General features: G+C 38.6%; 2 protein-coding genes across 2 annotated transcripts in view; one reads left to right on the top strand and one right to left on the bottom strand.

Annotated features, from left to right (window-relative positions):
• Positions 1-7,183, bottom strand: arpc5b (actin related protein 2/3 complex, subunit 5B). The gene is made up of 4 exons (XM_072914660.1): positions 6,922-7,183; positions 4,826-4,898; positions 4,516-4,692; positions 1-1,148 (listed from the first exon to the last, which is right to left on the bottom strand). The coding sequence occupies exons 1-4, from the start codon at positions 7,059-7,061 to the stop codon at positions 1,086-1,088; spliced, it is 453 nt and encodes a 150-aa protein (XP_072770761.1). The 5' UTR covers positions 7,062-7,183; the 3' UTR covers positions 1-1,085.
• The window catches only part of ptgs2b (prostaglandin-endoperoxide synthase 2b), an 87,759-nt gene that overhangs the window by 1,566 nt on the left and 66,124 nt on the right, over positions 1-20,069 (top strand). The window lies entirely within an intron of this gene.

Genomic DNA, 20,069 nt, shown 5'->3' with positions numbered 1-20,069 from the left:
TTAAGTTCAACTTTTAATAGTATGAGAAGAAAAATTCACCATTTCAACCAACATTCATACCATTTTATTTTTGTCAACAAAAAAAGAGCACAAACATAAAAAAGGAATATTTTATAAGGCAGTTTTGTACATCAGTTTGGTATGTTGCCTTGACTCCTTTGCCCTGCGGTTTGAAATACATGAAACAAGACTCATTTGTGTCATGTAACTCACATAGCAGTTACTGCATTATGAAAACATGTTTAATGTTGAAATTAACCGTTCGGAGTCCATTTTTCTGAGTGGGATAAAAAACTAAGAGTGAACCGTAGTGAAGCTTTGGTGGAACAATGAATGAACTTCACACATTAGTGAGCAGAGAAATAACACTTTGCAGCTATTACACTTTTCTATTGTTGATAAATCTAAGAAGTCCAATACATGAACTGACGTGAAATCAAATTGTTTTATTTGGCAACGAATGACATCTACCTCATAAGGCAGACTGCTTGTGTGATGCATGTTTCAACTTAAATACACAACACAATAAAGACGAATTGGAGTAAATATCCCCAATTTTAAACTATTTTTTTTAATTGACTGCAAAAAACACAGGCCAATATATAAGACAAATATTCTCACCTATTATGCAGGAATGCTGATTTGTACCATAAGAGGTTTTAAATTTGGACCAAAGTAGGGATTTAGTTATGACAAAAATTGAATTCTGTTTCAAATGAAAGCGGAACCGCAGCGGTGAGTCATCGTTAAAGCGCTTCTATAAACAGTACCAGGAGGGGGGGTTGTGTGGCTGCAGAGAGGTGGTGAGCTGCCTCCTCCACTTCAGCGGGCGTTTAAGTACTGAGTCTAGGAGCACTTAGTGGATGTTGCCTGGATGTGTTTGCACTTAGTGATGGACATGATTTTGATCGGGCAGAGATCAAACACGAGGATGAAACTCTTTGAACCTAATGTGACCCAGATAAGATGTGAAGCGATCTTATCGGGTTCGTGGTCTGCTTTTCGTTTTAGTCCATTTATGCCATCTGTTACGTCGTGTGTGTCTGTCCCAGCGTGTGGAGTGGACTGTGTTTGTTGCTCCTCCTCTAGACCGTCTTCCTCGCCGTCAGAACTCGTACGATGCTGCCCACTCCCCCAGCTGCCAGCGCCTGCAAACAAAAACACATCAGTACAAAGTTTGATATAGCGCGGTGCAATATAACAACGTTCTATATAAGGCCATCGTGCCGTGGACCTAGAGCTGGACAATTAATCAAATTTGTATTCTGATTTTTGATTGAAATGTCACCATTGTAGCTACTTTTATTTGACAGTGCTGGTATGCCTAATCATTAACACTAAACTCAGCAAAAAATTATGGCATTTCCACCTTCACGTAACCGCGGACGGAGTCACATAATTGGCCAATGAAACTGAATCCGCTGATAAACACAAACTAATATCAGGCAATTTGCCATAAATGTAAGTGAAATGTTGTCACTGTGAGGAGAAGAATCATTTGTTTGGGAAAGTAATGTGTCCGGTAGGGCTAATTTAATCCCAGACACATTCCATCCCACTTCTGACACTGACCCCTACCATGAATTGATTATGTGGACCCCGACTTAAACAAGTTGAAAAACTTATTCGGGTGTTACCATTTAGTGGTCAATTGTACGGAATATGTACTGAACTGTGCAATCTACTAATAAAAGTTTCAATCAATCAATCTATTCATCCGCGCCCCGTGCTGAACTAAACAATGTCGAGACCGTCACTTCATACCGCGCTTAAAACTGCAAGGCTAAAGCTAACAAGACCAATCCATACACCCACAACACATTTCATCTTCTTGTGCTGTTGTGAACGACATCGTCGATGTAAGATCAATATAGAAACACTGGTCGCAACTTGAGAGGCACTCTCTTTTTTTTTTTTTTGTAACAACCTTAAGTGAGTCGCCTCTTTACTCGCCAAACTGAGAACATCATCAGAGCACACTTGCCGACCTTCAAAATAATAGCGCGGTCCGCCACATCCAGTCCGACTGCGCTAACAAATAAAGCATAATGTACTTAAGATATATTTACAAAATTAAGACGCTTTGACCTAAAATACTGGTCAAAATTGTCTAAAGATGTATTGCACCAATAAATGTGAGAATTTTTGCATTTATTCACATTTTATAAAATGTTATTTTACACAAAAAGCACACAATCTATGGTGGTAGAATAAGTGTAAAAGGCAAAAAAAACGGAATTAAAAACTATTAAAACGGAAAAACTGAATTGTATATTTTTATATTGCAATTATTTTAAATATATTGTTATTGCTATTTTATTATCATTTTACTTGTTGTGGTTTATTCGTTACTAATGTATTTCCATTTTTTTATACTATATTCAAAGTTGAGTTTTAATTTCAAATCAATGAATAATCGTGTAAATAGTCATTAGAATATCAATCAAAAATAATCGTGATTATTTTTGTCCTAAGTGTCCTGGCCCTACGTAGACGCTGAATTTACGCCCATTTTTTTTCCATCAGTCAATTGCGTTGTTTATTAACCAACTTATCGTGTATTTACAAACGTATACAGTAAATCTAAAAAACAAAACAAACAAAAATCAAACCAGTGATGTCCAACGTGGTCTATGAGGGTAACTGATCAACTATGGCTGAAGGTAAGGTCTTTGACAATGACGACCGACGCACTGATGGTGTAACTACCTCCTGTCTTCATCGACGCCCGAATCTACAGCCTCTTCTGCTATTCCAACGGCGGCTCGACTGCCTCACTGGCATAAGCGCGTTGGCGGACAGCTGAAGACCTGGGCAATAACGATCAAGGAGGACTTCTCTGAACTCTTGAGTTTGTAGGTGGTCGGCCTGCGCCGATGGAATCAAGATTGATCGCCATCTCCTGCGACCTCGCACAGGACCACCATGAGTGGGCCGCCATGATTCGGGATGTTGTCAGGGCCAGAGAGGAAACCGGCCCAACCCGCCCAGGGGTAATGCCGCCCCAAAACAAGAAGTGATGTGCAAAACTAATGGTGGATAGTGCCCGCCCCATTCTGTGGCATGGGAGCACAATCCACCATTTACGTCACGGCACGTGGGGGCACTATCCACCATTTACGTCACGGCACGTGGGGGCACTATCCACCATTTACGTCACGGCACGTGGGGGCACTATCCACCAAGCAGGTTTAGGCAACCAAGCTAAAGACATAACTTTTTAGAAAAAGAAAAGGGTAAAAAACAAGGATATCTATAGAACAAAATCTTGGGAATAACGCAATCTATACTTTACGGACCCCAACGACCGCGTTATAGAAAACTTTTATTTTTGCATTATGTAGCTAACACAGATAGTGATTGGGATTATTAGCATTATTACCTTCTTTTAAATCTGTTTTTCCCTTAAATAATACATTACTATTAAGTACAGGGGGAAACTAAAAATACATAAATATTGTGCAAAGGTTGATTGATACCAACACTTGACAGACTGATAACATGCCACTCTAAATATTTCAAGCTTTCTATTGATATCATTTTGATCATTATGGCTTGTAGTTCATGAAAACCGTGAATTGAAAAACCCAGAACACTTGGGGTTTTCAAAAACTGTAAGCCATGATCATGAAAATGATAACAAATCAGGACTTGACATTTTTCAGTATTTTAGTTTTTAGAGTTTCAACTATATGTGCCGATGTGATATTGATAACAGATATCGGGCAGATATCAGCAAAAAAACTGTCTAAAAGCACGGATATAAGCAGTCCTGCAGCGTGTTTACTTGTGCAAAGCTCGACAGACAGTTAACATTTAATGTCCTCCAATAAGCACACAAGTTTGATCTTTTCTTGTATTTTAGTAAAGTAATGAACACAACAAACATGGAAGGTTGGGAGGAGCTAGCAGCTACACAGCAGCTAAGCAAACAATAGCACACAAGCTAGGCTAGGAGGAGCTAGCAGCTAAGCAAACAATAGCACACAAGCTAGGCGAGGAGGAGCTAGCAGCTACACAGCAGCTAAGCAAACAATAGCACACAAGCTAGACATTTGTAATAAGTGTCTTTAATTGGACAATATTGCAGACTAAAACATATTTTCAATACAAACAGGTATTCAATAATTATAGTTGAATATCACTTACAAAGTCTCCAAGACAAAGGTGTAAATATATTAGTAATATTCAGTAACAAGTGTATCCGCATTATTCAACTTCCTGCATCAAAAGCATAAATCTGTCATAATGTTAGTGTTGTTCATACCATAACATTTCACACTACAAAAAATGTAAAGTATGTGCTGATATTGGATTCATATACTTGTATACGGCCATACTCAAGGCAATAAAATCATAAATATGTATACTATAGCTACATACAGCATAATGAAATGGCGGCGGCGTTATTGTGTGTCTTGCTACAAACAACCCTGCGTTACTTCCTCTTGGTTACAGTTGTGTTTGTGGCAAGCATTACAAATACAGTAGTAAATGAAACCATTCAAAACTTACCTTTTCATGCCACTGCAAAAGTACAGCGCTGCTGTTTTCTGACGGCCTCTCGAAGCCTTTGTAGATGTATTTCATCAGCAGGTCCACGCCATTCTTGTCCAGAGACTGTACGCCTTTCTCGATGTCGCTGCTCTTAAAAGCGCTCAGCACCTTCAGCACCAAGCCCTCTGCACGGTCCTGTGACAAAGCAGACAAGTGTAAAAAAAAAAATATATATATATATTTTTATATATATATATATATATATATATATATATATATATATATATATATATATATATACACACACACACACAACAAAAAAGCACACCTTGACATTCTGATTCTTTGTGTTGATTGGTGGGTTCTTGAGGACGGCGTGCAGAGCGGCCATGTTGTCTCCTGTACAGGATGGGTGTTAAGGACAACTACAATATTTAATCACATAAAATAAAAACATTAATAATTGTTGATATAGTGCAGTTCTACACGACAAACTTGTCATTGTCGCAAACGAATAGTCTTTTGAATGATAAACCGATTCAGTTACAAGCCGTTTTCATACACACACATTTTTATATATATATAGTTATATACATACACACACACATATATACAAACACCCCCCCCCCCCCCCCCCCCCTACCGTATACATTGTTTTTTTTAATATGTAAAATACTTTAAGCGTACACGCACCAGTACCAGGTAGGTTAGCACAATTTTTGAATTCCCATTTTCATTATGTCCAAATTTGTATTTGAGTTTTATTTATACTTTTTATTAGGGGTGCTGGAAAAAAATAAGACTCCCCATCTGAATCTTGATTCTTATTTGATTCTAAAACGATTAAAAATTTTATAAATTGATTTCAAACAGACATTTTTAGGTCATCTCTGCGCTTACTCGCTTAAGTCAGCAGCCAAGACGAGCTTTTGTAACCTGAAAAAGGTTTTATTGTAATTTTTATGCCAAATAATATATTGCGAGAATTGTTTTTTTGAATGAAGAATCGATTCTGAATCGAATTGTGAGTCGTTGAAAGATTCACATTTTTTAATTTTGTCTATACATATAAACATCTTGTTCTTTATTTGTGTTTTTTTTTTTTAGGTATTGTTAAAATGCGGTAAAATCCTAAATCGTGATGTCACTGTCAAAGCATGGGGATATGGCACCACTTTATGGAATGTTTCCAATGAAATCACAACAAAAATAAAATTATAGTTAATATTTCAAAATAATTATCCCCAATAGAATAATATTGTGTACATTTAAATAATTAATACACATCTTATCTTATAACTGCAACCAGTGATTGCTACTATGATTAAAAGACTTACACATATAGAACAGAAAAATATGTACATTATTTTGTAGTATGTCTTCCCTTGTATGTACATGTATATACCCTGTGTATATGTATGTATGGCTGCATGTATACATACATCTATTTTCTACCGCTTGTCCCTTTTGGGGTCGCGGGGGGGGGGGGGGGGGGGGGGTTGCTGGAGCCTATCTCAGCTGCATTCGGGCGGAAGGCGGGGTACACCCTGGACAAGTTGCAACCTCATTGCAGGGCCAACACAGACAACATTCATGTTTGCACTATTAACGCTCAATAAAAAATATTTTAAAATGTTTAATAAAATTGCTATAACAGATCAGTCTTTTGGAAAGAACACCTCCGTCCAGGGAGCCTTAAATCCCATCTCAAACCACCACAAATGTTTGTGTACACGGTTTATACTGTACACTTGAAAAAAAAAATAGACTGATTAGTGTCAAATTCTTTACTATATTTTATCCTTACAATGTAAAGATGACCAAACAGATATTGACGATGACACGGCAGAATGAAGTGTTTTTCTTACTGAATTCAAAACAAAAAAATCGGTCATAAAAGAATTAATGAAGGATGTCACATTTGATAGGCTGAAAAGACGAGATGGGCGGAGCAAAGCTGCTACAACAAGGAAGTGCAACGCTACCATACCTTATAAGGCCTATAAACCCCAAACTCGACGTTTACTTTGCTCGGAGCTGAAAAAATGGTGAATATTCAGCAGGGGTTCAAACGAAAATATTGTTCAATCGACGGTCAACAATGAGTGGTATAAATGTGAGAAGTTCGGAATTAAATGGAGACAAAATGCTAGCTTGCAGCGCATTTATATATGACATCTAAGCGTGTTCTCATCTGGGAGCAGAAATCCCTGGAATGTGACTGTCAGGCAAGTCTGGGCAGTGACCGGCCTCATTGTAAACTAATAGGAAGCGAATGTAGCCGCCCAAGCACACGCCATTACGAGCATTACACTCAGCCTTTTACGACTAAACTTTGCCCATCCAAACTCTGGTCTGTACTGTAACATTTATACAACTGACCGCACACGCTAGCAAGAACCAGGCTAGTAATGGAAAGGATATTGTCTGATGAGGGAGTCCACCTCCGCCTCGTCGGGACCCTGCTGGTTCTCTCCTCCGTCCTCCTCGTCTACAAATTTGTTCTCGTCGTACTCATCCACGTCCACTCGCCTGAAGCGGGCGGACATATTGTTCTTCGACATCTCGGCAAAGAAAAGTGGCGACGAGCAGAAATCAAAGAGCGCTGCCGTTAAAGCTCAATATCCGGCCTTTTCACAGTCAACTGTCAAGCAGGAAGTTCCTTGACGCCTTCTCCTTCCTTGTGTGGCTTTTGGTTCCGCATTCACGCCATTGCCACCTAGCGACTAAAGAGTGGAACTTCAGGCGAGGGTCATAGTGACCACTAGAGGGCAGCCACGCCTAAAAAATAAGCAACCAAGCAGTGTCTTTATGCTATTTTGAGGGAAGTTGGCAAACATTAGAGGAATAATGTCTGAAATGAACAATTATAAAAATACCAAGAGTTGAAAGAGTTGTACTCTTGTTGCTTCTCATCCGTACTAGTCTCAACCTGAGACTTAAATGAAGACAATGTGATTAGTCTGATTGAACATATAAATACATACATTGTGTGTGTGTGTATGTAATGTGTATACATATATTTATACATATTTATAGCATATATATGTATATAGTGTGGGTGTGTGTGTAGAAAAATAAATGATAAATGTATGTCTGTATATATATATTAGGGCTGGGCGATATGGCCTATTTTTAATATTTCGATATTTTTAGGCCATGTCACGATACATATCTCGATATTTCGCCTTAGCCTTGAATGAAGACTTGATGCATATAATCACAGCAGTATGATGATTCTATGTGTCTACATTGAAACATTCTTGTTCATACTGCATTAATAAATGCTCATTTTAAACTTTCATGCAGAGAGAGAAATCACAACTAAGTCAATCGACCAAAACTGTATTTAGTAAACAGTTATTAAGCAGTGGCACAAACATCCATGTCATTTCAAAACAGAAAGTGCAAGATAATATCACGATATAGTCATTTTCTATATTGCACAGAGACAAACCCGCGACATATTGAGCATATTCGATATATCGCCCAGTCTTTATATATATATATATAAAAAATATATATATGCATACATTATATATATATATATACATATATATGTGTGTATATATATATATATACATACATACATTTTCTGCACACACTATATGCATTTTTATGTATATATATATATATAAATGTGTATATATATATATACTGTATATATGTATACACATATGTATAAATATATGTATACACACATACACGTGTGTGTGTGTATATATATATATATATATATGTATATGTATATAGTGTGTGCGCGTGTGTGTATAGAAAATAAATGTATGTATGTAAATTAAATCTATTTGCATTTTTATTATATTGATAGTTGTGTATTGATAGAAATTTCAACAAAATAGAAAAAAAATAATTTTTAAATGTAAATTGTATACATATTATATACAAATATATGTATACATTTAATGTGTATAAATGTATTAGAACAACAACAATATACAACACCATTGTAAATTATCATTTGTGTGTTTATTATATAGAAATTTCAATTAAATAGAGAAAATATATTTAAAAATTATATAGTATTATTATATATATTATTGCATGCCACAACTTTTCATATATGGGAAAGTGCATTTTGAAAAGTGCTTAATCTATGGGACAAAGACATTTGTTTTGATCCATGATGTTATTCCAAACACTTTTACCGCATTAATATCATCCATGAATGACATGATAATGTTGAGATCAAGGCAATTAACTCTTATATAATATTACACAATTATTATTCTAATTAAACAATATTAATATACGTTTTTTTCTGCCTAATCCAGCGTTATCAATCACAGTGGTTACAACTTAAATTGCAGTTTCCTGATCAACTATTCCTCTAAAGCGTCTTGCTCTGTTTGATTTGTATTTGAGTCTCAGTGCATAATGTTTCCCCACAAAAGGAAGTGTTTATCATTGCAGCTGCTCCTGTGACAACATGCCTGCTAAAGTCTAAACAGTTGCTCTCTACCAGGTGTGGTCAAACTTTGTAGGACCACAAACCCTTTACAGGAGATAAAATATTCCAAGGACTCCTTAAGTAAGAATAACAAATAATTATTCATATTTCACTTGTTTCAACCTAAATATTGCAAACCCTAATTCTAATTTTTAAGTAACAAATCTTGAAGCTTCCAAAAATATACAATAACAAGTTTAAAGCGTTGTTCTACTTAATAACTGCCACTTTTTAACATGACTGGGAGAAAGGCAAACAATGTTATTAATTACTCAACCTTCGGAAGCATGTTAAACACATTTTATTAAAACATATTGAATAGCCTATAAATATTTTTCCCTTGTGCCATTTTGTGCAGAAAAGTGATGAGTAGTGTCAGAGTTTTAATTATTTCCTGCATGAATTCAGGCTAAATTGTTGTTCAAGCCGTATTTGATCTGAATTTCATTCCCCTCCATCGATTAATTTTTTTTACAAATTATAATACTTAAAAAAACAAATTAAACTTGAATCAAATTTGATGCATTGATGGGGATATGTTTAATAATATTTTTTGGGAAGAAAATAAAACTTAACATAATTAAAACACAACATTTTAAATCCTCCCAAATCTACTTCGAACGGGATTCGACATCAGTGCCACCGACTTTTAAGACAAGCACTAAAATTATTTAGAAATAGTTTTGCAATAAAATTTCATTTAAAGCGCTTTGTTTTTTGTTTTGTTTTTGTTTATTTAAACGACAATGTGCAGTCACATGAATAATATGGTGGCACCGGATTAAAGTTAAAGTAGCAATGATTGTCACACACACACTAGGTGGGGTGAAATTTGTCCTCTGCATTTGATCCATCACCCTTGTTCACCCCCTGGGAGGTGAGGGGAGCAGTGGGCAGCAGCGGTGGCCGCGCCCGGGAATCATTTTTGGTGATTTAACCCCCAATTCCAACCCTTGATCCTGAGTGTCAAGCAGGGATGTAATGGGTCCCATTTTTATAGTCTTTGGTATGACTCGGCCGGGGTTTGAACTCACAACCTACCGATCTCAGGGCGGACACTCTAACCACTAGGCCACTAAGCCCGATGCTAACTTCCATCCGTAGTCCTTTTACGGCACATTTAGTCCCAATCCCAATAAACCCCCTCACTCATTACCACTAGCCCTCCAAATGAAGTAAAAAGGGGTAGCGCTTTGTAATCTTCCCTAGGAATTGGGACACCCCTTGCTATGTCACTGCATATAAGCGACGACATGTAGTTACGACTGTTATGTAAGCTTTAAAGTTTTAGTATTTTTGTAGTATTTTTTTAGTATTCTAGCCTAATGTTAGCCAGCATAGGAACTTTGAATGCTCCAGGATACCAAAACATTTTGGACAATTCCATGCTCCCAACCTTGTGGGAACAGTTTGGAGCGGGCCCCTTCCTCTTCCAACATGACTGTGTATCAGTGCGCAAAGCAAGGTCCATAAAGACATGGATGACAGAGTCTGGTGTGGATGAACTTGACAGGCCTGCACAGAGTCCTGACCTGAACCAGAACACCTTTGGGATGAATTAGAACGGCGACTGAGAGCCAGGCCTTCTCGATCAACATCAGTGTGTGACCTCACAAATGCGCTTTTGGAAGAATGGTCAAAAATTCCTATAAACACACTCCGCAACCTTGTGGACAGCCTTCCCAGAAGAGTTGAAGCTGTAATAGCTGCGAAAGGTGGACCGACATCATATTGAACCCTATGGGTTAGGAATGGGATGGCACTTCATATGTTCATATGTGAATCAAGGCAGGTGGCCAAATACTTTTGGCAATATAGTGTATGTACACATGCAGTCTTGGTCAAAAGTTTACATACACTTGTAAAGTAATTGCTGTCTTGAGTTTCCAAGAATTTTTACAACTCTTATTTTTTTGTGATAGAGTGATTGGAGCACATACTTGTTTGTCACAAAAAACATTCATGAAGTTTGGTTCTTTTATGAATTTATTATGGGTCTACTGAAAATGTGACCAAATCTGCTGGGTCAAAAGTATACATACAGCAATGTTAATATTTGGTTACATGTCCCTTGGCAAGTTTCACTGCAATAAGGCGCTTTTGGTAGCCATCCACAAGCTTCTGGTTGAATTTTTGACCACTCCTCTTGACACAATTGGTGCAGTTCAGCTAAATTTGTTGCTTTTCTGACATGGACTTGGTTCTTCAGCATTGTCCACACGTTTAAGTCAGGACTTTGGGAAGGCTATTCTAAAACCTTTGATTCTAGCCTGATTTAGCCATTCCTTTACCACTTTGTGTTTGGGGTCATTGTCCTCTTGGAACACCCAACTGCACCCAAGACCCAACCTCCGGGCTGATGGATTTTAGGTTGTCCTGAAGAATTTGGAGGTAATCCTCCCTTTTTCATTGTCTCATTTACTCTCTGTAAAGCACCAGTTCCATTGGCAGCAAAACAGGCCCAGAGCATAATACTACCACCACCAGGCTTGACGGTAGGAATGCTGTTCCTGGGATTAAAGGCCTCACCTTTTCTCCTCCAAGCATATTGCTGGGTATTGTGGCCAAACAGCTCAATTTTTGTTTCATCTGACCACAGAACTTTCCTCCAGAAGGTCTTATCTTTGTCCATGTGATGTTGTCAGTAAGGCCTTCTAGATGGCCTAAGGCAGATATATATTGTGATGTTATGAGCTAAGTAACATAAGAACTCCATTACCCAGCATGCCACAGTAGTGAAGAGCATGCGCAGTAGCCGCGTTTAGCCAGGGATGTTTGGGGTTAGTGCGTCTGCCCTGCCTCACAATACGAAAGGTCCTGGGTTCGATCCTGCGCTCGGGATCTTTCTGTGTGGAGTTTGCATGTTCTCCCCGTAACTGCGTGGGTTCCCTCCGGGTAATCCGGCTTCCTCCCACCTCCAAAGACATGCACCTGGGGATAGGTTGATTGGCAACACTAAATTGGCCCTAGTGTGTGAATGTGAGTGTGAATGTTGTCTGTCTATCTGTGTTGTCCCTGCGATGAGGTGGCGACTTGTCCAGGGTGTACGCCGCCTTCCGCCCGATTGTAGCTGAGGTAGGCTCCAGCGCCCGTCGCGACCCCGAAGGGAATAAGCGGTAGAAAATGGATGGATGGATGGGTTTTTGATGAGCACCTTGTGGAGTAAACTTTAAGAAGTCAGCCAGCACGCCTCGTCTGCATCTTTTATTATTAGACAAGACAACACATGTATTTGCAAGGCCATTTTCAAAAAGGATATTTAAAGAGGATCTACATCTTGTCAGACAATGTCGGCCAACCCCGGAAGCTCGAATGGGATTGACAGGTTTTGAGTTCAGATATTTTATTTCTTTATTTTTTCACGTTTAATATGTTTTTTGCAATTTAAAATTTTGACAGTACCGCATAAGATGTGTTTTACTTGCTGAAGCAGGTTTATTGATTTTTAAATGCGCCAGAAAATAACCCGTTCTGTACACTGTTGGAGGTGTTTCAATGCCCAGTAGTGCGTAAATGTCTTCCTGTATAGTATTTCTCCAGCAATGGTCATGCGGTGACATCAATTATGGTATTTTGAGAGGTAATCTTTGGACACAGGACATCACTGAAGGCCTAGGTGTCATGATCCGTGGCCTGGATCATGTTTTGTTATGTTCTGTTAGTTTTGGACTCCATAGTTCCTGTTTTTTGTGCACCCTTGTTTGTTTTAGTTTCCATGGGGATTAATTGGATTCACCTGCCTCTGGTTAGTGGTCTGCACGCTCAGCTGCTGTCAACCACTAATCAGAGAGCTATTTAGTCACCTTGCTCGCCACGCTCAGTCTGGCGTCATTGTTTGCTTCACGCAACCTACTACGTAAGTCTTGTTTCATGCCACAGTTTTGTGAGTGTTCCATGTCCATAGTTCTGTTTCCTGTGCTAAGTTTTTGCCTTAGCTTCCCGTGCAACACGCTTGCCTTTGTTGCTTGCCTGTTATTTTGTAAGTTGGATGATTAATGAGACTTAAATCATTTCCTACCTTCACGCTTTCGTCCGGAGTTGTCCTTTCTGCATTCCTGGGAGAACGAACCGTGCAGTAAGCTGCAACCTCGCCGTGACACTCGGTGGGAAACGCACTGCCCGCCACTGCATATATGTAATATTTACATATTTTATATACAGTATATTATATACTGATATATCATAATATGATATATATTTTTTAAAATATAATATATAGAATATATAACAAATCCTATGTACAATATTACAGTATACAGGTAAAAGCCAGTAAATTAGAATATTTTGAAAAACTTGATTTATTTCAGTAATTGCATTCAAAAGGTGTAACTTGTACATTATATTTATTCATTGCACACAGACTGATGCATTCAAATGTTTATTTCATTTAATTTTGATGATTTGAAGTGGCAACAAATGAAAATCCAAAATTCCGTGTGTCACAAAATTAGAATATTACTTAAGGCTAATACAAAAAAGGGATTTTTAGAAATGTTGGCCAACTGAAAAGTATGAAAATGAAAAATATGAGCATGTACAATACTCAATACTTGGTTGGAGCTCCTTTTGCCTCAATTACTGAGTTAATGCGGCGTGGCATGGAGTCGATGAGTTTCTGGCACTGCTCAGGTGTTATGAGAGCCCAGGTTGCTCTGATAGTGGCCTTCAACTCTTCTGCGTTTTTGGGTCTGGCATTCTGCATCTTCCTTTTCACAATACCCCACAGATTTTCTATGGGGCTAAGGTCAGGGGAGTTGGCGGGCCAATTTAGAACAGAAATACCATGGTCCGTAAACCAGGCACGGGTAGATTTTGCGCTGTGTGCAGGCGCCAAGTCCTGTTGGAACTTGAAATCTCCATCTCCATAGAGCAGGTCAGCAGCAGGAAGCATGAAGTGCTCTAAAACTTGCTGGTAGACTGCTGCGTTGACCCTGGATCTCAGGAAACAGAGTGGACCGACACCAGCAGATGACATGGCACCCCAAACCATCACTGATGGTGGAAACTTTACACTAGACTTCAGGCAACGTGGATCCTGTGCCTCTCCTGTCTTCCTCCAGACTCTGGGACCTCGATTTCCAAAGGAAATGCAAAATTTGCATGGTTGGGTGATGGTTTGAGGTGCCATGTCATCTGCTGGTGTCGGTCCACTCTGTTTCCTGAGATCCAGGGTCAACGCAGCCGTCTACCAGCAAGTTTTAGAGCACTTCATGCTTCCTGCTGCTGACCTGCTCTATGGAGATGGAGATTTCAAGTTCCAACAGGACTTGGCGCCTGCACACAGCGCAAAATCTACCCGTGCCTGGTTTACGGACCATGGTATTTCTGTTCTAAATTGGCCCGCCAACTCCCCTGACCTTAGCCCCATAGAAAATCTGTGGGGTATTGTGAAAAGGAAGATGCAGAATGCCAGACCCAAAAACGCAGAAGAGTTGAAGGCCACTACAACCTGGGCTCTCATAACACCTGAGCAGTGCCAGAAACTCATCGACTCCATGCCACGCCGCATTAACGCAGTAATTGAGGCAAAAGGAGCTCCAACCAAGTATTGAGTATTGTACATGCTCATATTTTTCATTTTCATACTTTTCAGTTGGCCAACATTTCTAAAAATCCCTTTTTTGTATTAGCCTTACACAATATTCTAATTTTGTGACACACGGAATTTTGGATTTTCATTTGTTGCCACTTCAAATCATCAAAATTAAATGAAATAAACATTTGAATGCATCAGTCTGTGTGCAATGAATAAATATAATGTACAAGTTACACCTTTTGAATGCAATTACTGAAATAAATCAAGTTTTTCAAAATATTCTAATTTACTGGCTTTTACCTGTATGTAACAGCTGCAGCAAAAAAACAAAAAAAAAAAGTGTGTAAAGTTAGTTTTCTTTTCAAAATGAAACTATAAAAATAACTGCTTCAATATATAAGTGTTTCCATTTTCGAACCCTGTTCAGGAACCAGTTCGTAAATCGAGGTTCCACTGTACACAAAATAAGACTAATAGTGAAGGGGAAAGTCCAGCCCCTCCGCCTTAGCTTTCTGTAACTGTGGCCCCCAAAGCAATTTAGTGGAATATCCCTGCTGTAGTGCTTATGCATTTTTGTAACAATATGAAGTAACTTTATTCATATTCTGCAAAGAATCCCCACCAAGTACGTTCTGCGTAATGTCTGATATGACTTCCTCCCGGGAGGAAATGAGCTGGGAAATTTCCACGTTGGTCGTCCAGTGTGTGTGTGTGTGTGTGTGTGTGTGTGTGTGTGTGTGTGTACATATGTGTGCGCATGTGCTGATTCATGGTCTTCCTCTCAGGGTGGAAATATTTATGTGACTGGTCAGGGTTGCGTGGTCATTGGTGATTCCTGAAATTTTTACGTCAGTGATTTGAGGATTTTCCTCTTTTGGTGAGTGAGTGAAAGTGAAGTTTGTCACGGCAGGAAGTGGGGGGGAAACTTTCCATGTTGATCTGCGGCCTCGTGAACTTTGGAAGACTCATCGATGGCTCGACGCGAATTAGAAAAAAAACCCAAAACGGCTAGGATATGAAGCCCAGAGTAAATAGGTATAGTAATCTATAATCCTTTGATTTACTCTACCTCTTGTGATGTTGCTATGACAACCAATGCTTTTTTTAGGATGGAATTTTTTTAATTTCCTTATCTGCTCCGTCTAGACGGTTGCCCCGGGGAGAGAAAAGTTAATACTTCACGGCTTCAACTGCAGCAGTCAAATATCGTTCAACACATGGAGTCTGCTGTATTTACAGATCACACACGCACACACACACACACACACACACACACACACACACACACACACACACACACACACACACACACACACACACACACACACACACAAGCACAGTGTTGCGTGCATGGGTCATGAGCGTCCTCATTGAGGAGTGCCTCAGCCCATCAGTGCTATGTGAGTGACTCAACAACACATCAAAAGGTGAGGATAGAGATGCAGGCACATACATGAGCCTCACGTGAACGGGCCCCGGAGGAATACAGTAAGATCATTTCCTCCCGCGCACGCTCCGTGCACGCCGCCATAGACACCCACTTGGAAGCTGAAAGGAGCTCTGGGGCAAATGTGCTCTTCGTGACAGAAAAAAAAAGTGAGGAAGATCACTGCGGAGCATCTAAAGCACTTAATTATTACTGCGGCGTGATGAGAATACCACCTCATTAAATGAAGGAATGTACCGGAATGACTTGGCCGGGAGACACTCAAGGTGGTTTCCTCTATTTTTGGACCGTACAGTCCTTGTGGTTTGCTGTTTTCTCACATTAAGTTAAAGTTAAAGTACCACTGACAGTCACACACACACTAGGTGTGGTGAAATTACCCTCTGCATTTGACCCATTCCCTTGTTCACCCCCTGGGAGGTGAGGGGAGCAGTGAGCAGCAGCGGTGGCCGCGCCCGGGATTCATTTTTGGTGATTTAACCCCCAATTCCAACCTTTGATGCTGAGTGCCAAGCAGGGAGGTAATGGGTCCCATTTTTATAGTCTTTGGTATGACTCGGCTGGGGTTTGAACTCACAACCTACCGATCTCAGGGCAGACACTCAAACCACTAGGTCTTTTCATTTTCATCTATTTATTACTATTTTTGAGTATTTTTCATCCTTGTTTTCAACAATTTATTAGGGCTTAGCACTAGAGATGTCCGGTAATATCGGACTGCCGATATTATCGGCCGATAAATGCTTCAAAAAGGTTTCAAAAAGTAAAATTTATGACTTTTTAAAACGCAGCTGTGTACACGGACGTAGGGAGAAGTACAGAGCGCCAATAAACCTTAAAGGCACTGCCTTTGTGTGCCGGCCCAATCACATAATATTTACGACTTTTCACACACACAAGTGAATGCAATCATACTTGGTCAACAGCCATACAGGTCACACTGAGGGTGGCCGTATAAACAACTTTAACACTGTTACAAATATGCGCCACACTGTGAACCCACACCGAACAAGAATGACAAACACATTTCGGGAGAACATCCGCACCGTAACACAACATAAACACAGCAGAACAAATACCCAGAACCCCTTGCAGCAATAACTCTTCTGGGACGCCCCCGCCCCCCCCTCATTCCCGTCAACCTCTCAACCTCCTCATGCTCTCTCAGGGAGAGCATGTCCCAAATTCCAAGCTGCTGTTTTGAGGCATGTTCAAAAAAATAATGCACTTTGTTTGGTTTTTTGGGTTAGTGCACTAATTGTAAGTGTACCTTGTGTTTTTTATGTTGATTTAATAAAAATAAAAAAACCCCAAAAAACCAGATACCGATAATAAAAAAAACGATACCAATAATTTCCGATATTACATTTTAACGCATTTATCCTGCCGATATTATCGGACATCTCTATTAATTATTGTAGGTTTTTGACTTTTTAATGATGGGATTAACATTTTTCAAACATATCTTGATAACCCCCCCTTCCCCAATGACTTGGCTTTGTTTAAAAATGATTTAAAAACTTTTTTTTTTTTTTTTTACAAAAAAGTGCCAACAAATTCAATATATAGAGACCAAAATATGAATTTAAATAGTTATATAACCTGCCATTATTCACTTAAATAAGATTATAAATCTGTAAGGTTTTCCTTTACTTAGAATATAAAGTGGAGATTAGCTGATACTGATAAAATTATCATCTATGAATCGTAATAGTCCATCCATTTTCTCCTGCTTGTCCCTTTTTTTTTTGGGGTCGCTGGAGCCTATCTCAGCTACAATCGGGTGGAAGCCGTCGTACACCCTGGACAAGTCCCCACCTCATCACAGGGCCAACACAGATAGACAGACAACATTCACACTCACATTCACACACTAGGGCCCATTTAGTGTTGCCAATCAACCTATCCCCAGGTGCATGTCTTTGGAGGTGGGAGGAAGCCGGAGTACCCGGAGGGAACCCACGCAGTCACGGGGGGAACATGCAAACTCCACACAGAAAGATACCGAGCCCAGGATTGAACCCAGGACTACTCAGGACCTTCGTATTGTGAGGCACATGCACTAACCCCTGTTGCACCGTGCTGCCCTGAATCGTAATAGTACATTATTATTATCATGATTATTTTATTATCAGTGCATCTCCTGGGAAATAAGCCACCGTGTTTAAAAACTAGTTCGAACTTTGATCAAGGGTCTTTGAACACACCACAGTTATGGACAATGGGTTGCTAAAGTGAAGCTAAAACATCATTTTCTCCTATGCTGATTTATTATATTTTGACCTTTCTTCTTTCACCTCATCCTGGCTCCAAAATATTGATGCTGCGTTTGAATGCTTAAAGGCGAGCTTTGATGATGTTATGAACTCTGTTTTGAGTAAAGTGTTCCATTTGCTATCCAAGCATTTTTAATAGGGAGTTCTGGTAGTTTTAGACATTCTTAATTTGATTCACTTTCACGGGTGTATTAAACTTATAATAACATTTATTGTGTCTGTTTTTCTAACTTACTTATTTAAAAGGCAGAAAAAAACACTTAAAACTTTGCAAAAGTCCAGTGTCTCCCCTGTGCTTGGCCCCATGCCCCCTGTTTATTTAGTGTTATTGTATTTTATGGAACCAACTGTTACAGTAAAATGCTGCAAGCTGTTATTGTTCCTTGTTGACCCTTGGCACGTGCTAAAAATAAAATTAGAAGACAAAAAACCCAGTAGTGCTTTCAAATGTTGAAAAGAATCATGTGAATAATTTTAAAATGTTGATTAATCATGGTAATTGCTGTTAAATACTTGCTTCCACAACTTAAAATAACTTTTAAAAAGTCACAAATGCAGTTTTACTATCAGAATGTCACACACAAACACTTTTTAAATGTTTTATTTGAATGTACGTCATTTATTCGCCCAAACCTTGGTACAAGTTTAGTGTGAAATGCAAATTTTGACCAATTCTTCAATAATATTGTAGAAAGCAAGTTTCTGATGTACACTAAAAATGTAACAAACACACCCCTAAACATAACTTAGTGCACTTACGTTTGCAAGTACGCTTTCTTGAAGCAGTCGCTTAGGCAAACAAGCTTATTGACATTTTCAGATTCGGTGTTTATCAACGAGAAATCGTAATTGTAATCTTACGTCAAAAAAATTGAATGAGTATAAAGTTGTTCTATTCTGAGTGGGAGAATAATTTTTAGAAGCATTACATTTAAATATTAAGCCTCTTTTTTTTAAGTCATAACATGTTCAACAAAACGAGGTTGGGAAAAAGTTATATTACAAGAATAAAGTCAAAATATTTTAGGAAAAAAAATCACAAGATTGAAATTTGTAAATACCAAAAAAAAACAGCAGAAATGGAAACACATGGTTATGACACCCCTGTATTATGTACATTATATCATAATAATATAATATATATATATACAGTACAGGCCACACCTTCTCCTTCTTCAATGTGTTTTCTTTTTGTTCATGACTATTGACATTGTATATTGTCACTGAAGGCATCAAAACTATGGAGTTATGTACTTAACAAAAAAAAGTTTTTTGACATAACTGAAAACATATTTTATATTATAGTTTATACAAAATAGCCACCCTTTTGCTCTGATTACTTTTTTGTACACTCTTGGCATTGTCTCGATGAGCTTCAAGCACATTTGTGAAGTGAAAACCCTTTCAGGTGACTACCTCTTGAAGCTCATGGAGAGAATGCTAAGAGTGTGCAAAGCAGTAATCAGAGCAAAAGGTGGCTGTTTTGAAGAAACTAGAATATAAAACATGTTTTCAGTTATTTCACCTTTTTTTGTTAAGTACATAACTCCACATGTGTCCATTCATAGTTTTGATGCCTTCAGTGACAATCTACAATGTAAATAGTCATGAAAATAAAGAAAAGGCATTGAATGAGAGAGTGTGTCCAAACTTTTGGTTTGTACATTACATCATATGGGATTTTTATATGAAATGAAGTCATTTCTGTTGTGTACATTAATCCACAGTTGCGCTCAAAATGATTCACCACCCTTTGTAAATTGTATTTATTTTCAAAAAGTAAAAACTTCAATAGTCTTTCATTTGACAAAAATAAATGTTTAAATGTGTCAGGCTATTATTTGG

Source organism: Nerophis lumbriciformis, linkage group LG14 (genome assembly GCF_033978685.3).
Source record: "Nerophis lumbriciformis linkage group LG14, RoL_Nlum_v2.1, whole genome shotgun sequence".
Lineage (NCBI taxonomy): Eukaryota > Metazoa > Chordata > Actinopteri > Syngnathiformes > Syngnathidae > Nerophis > Nerophis lumbriciformis.
The sequence above is the reverse complement of the archived record's forward strand: the minus strand, read 5'-3'. Positions and strand labels throughout refer to the sequence as shown.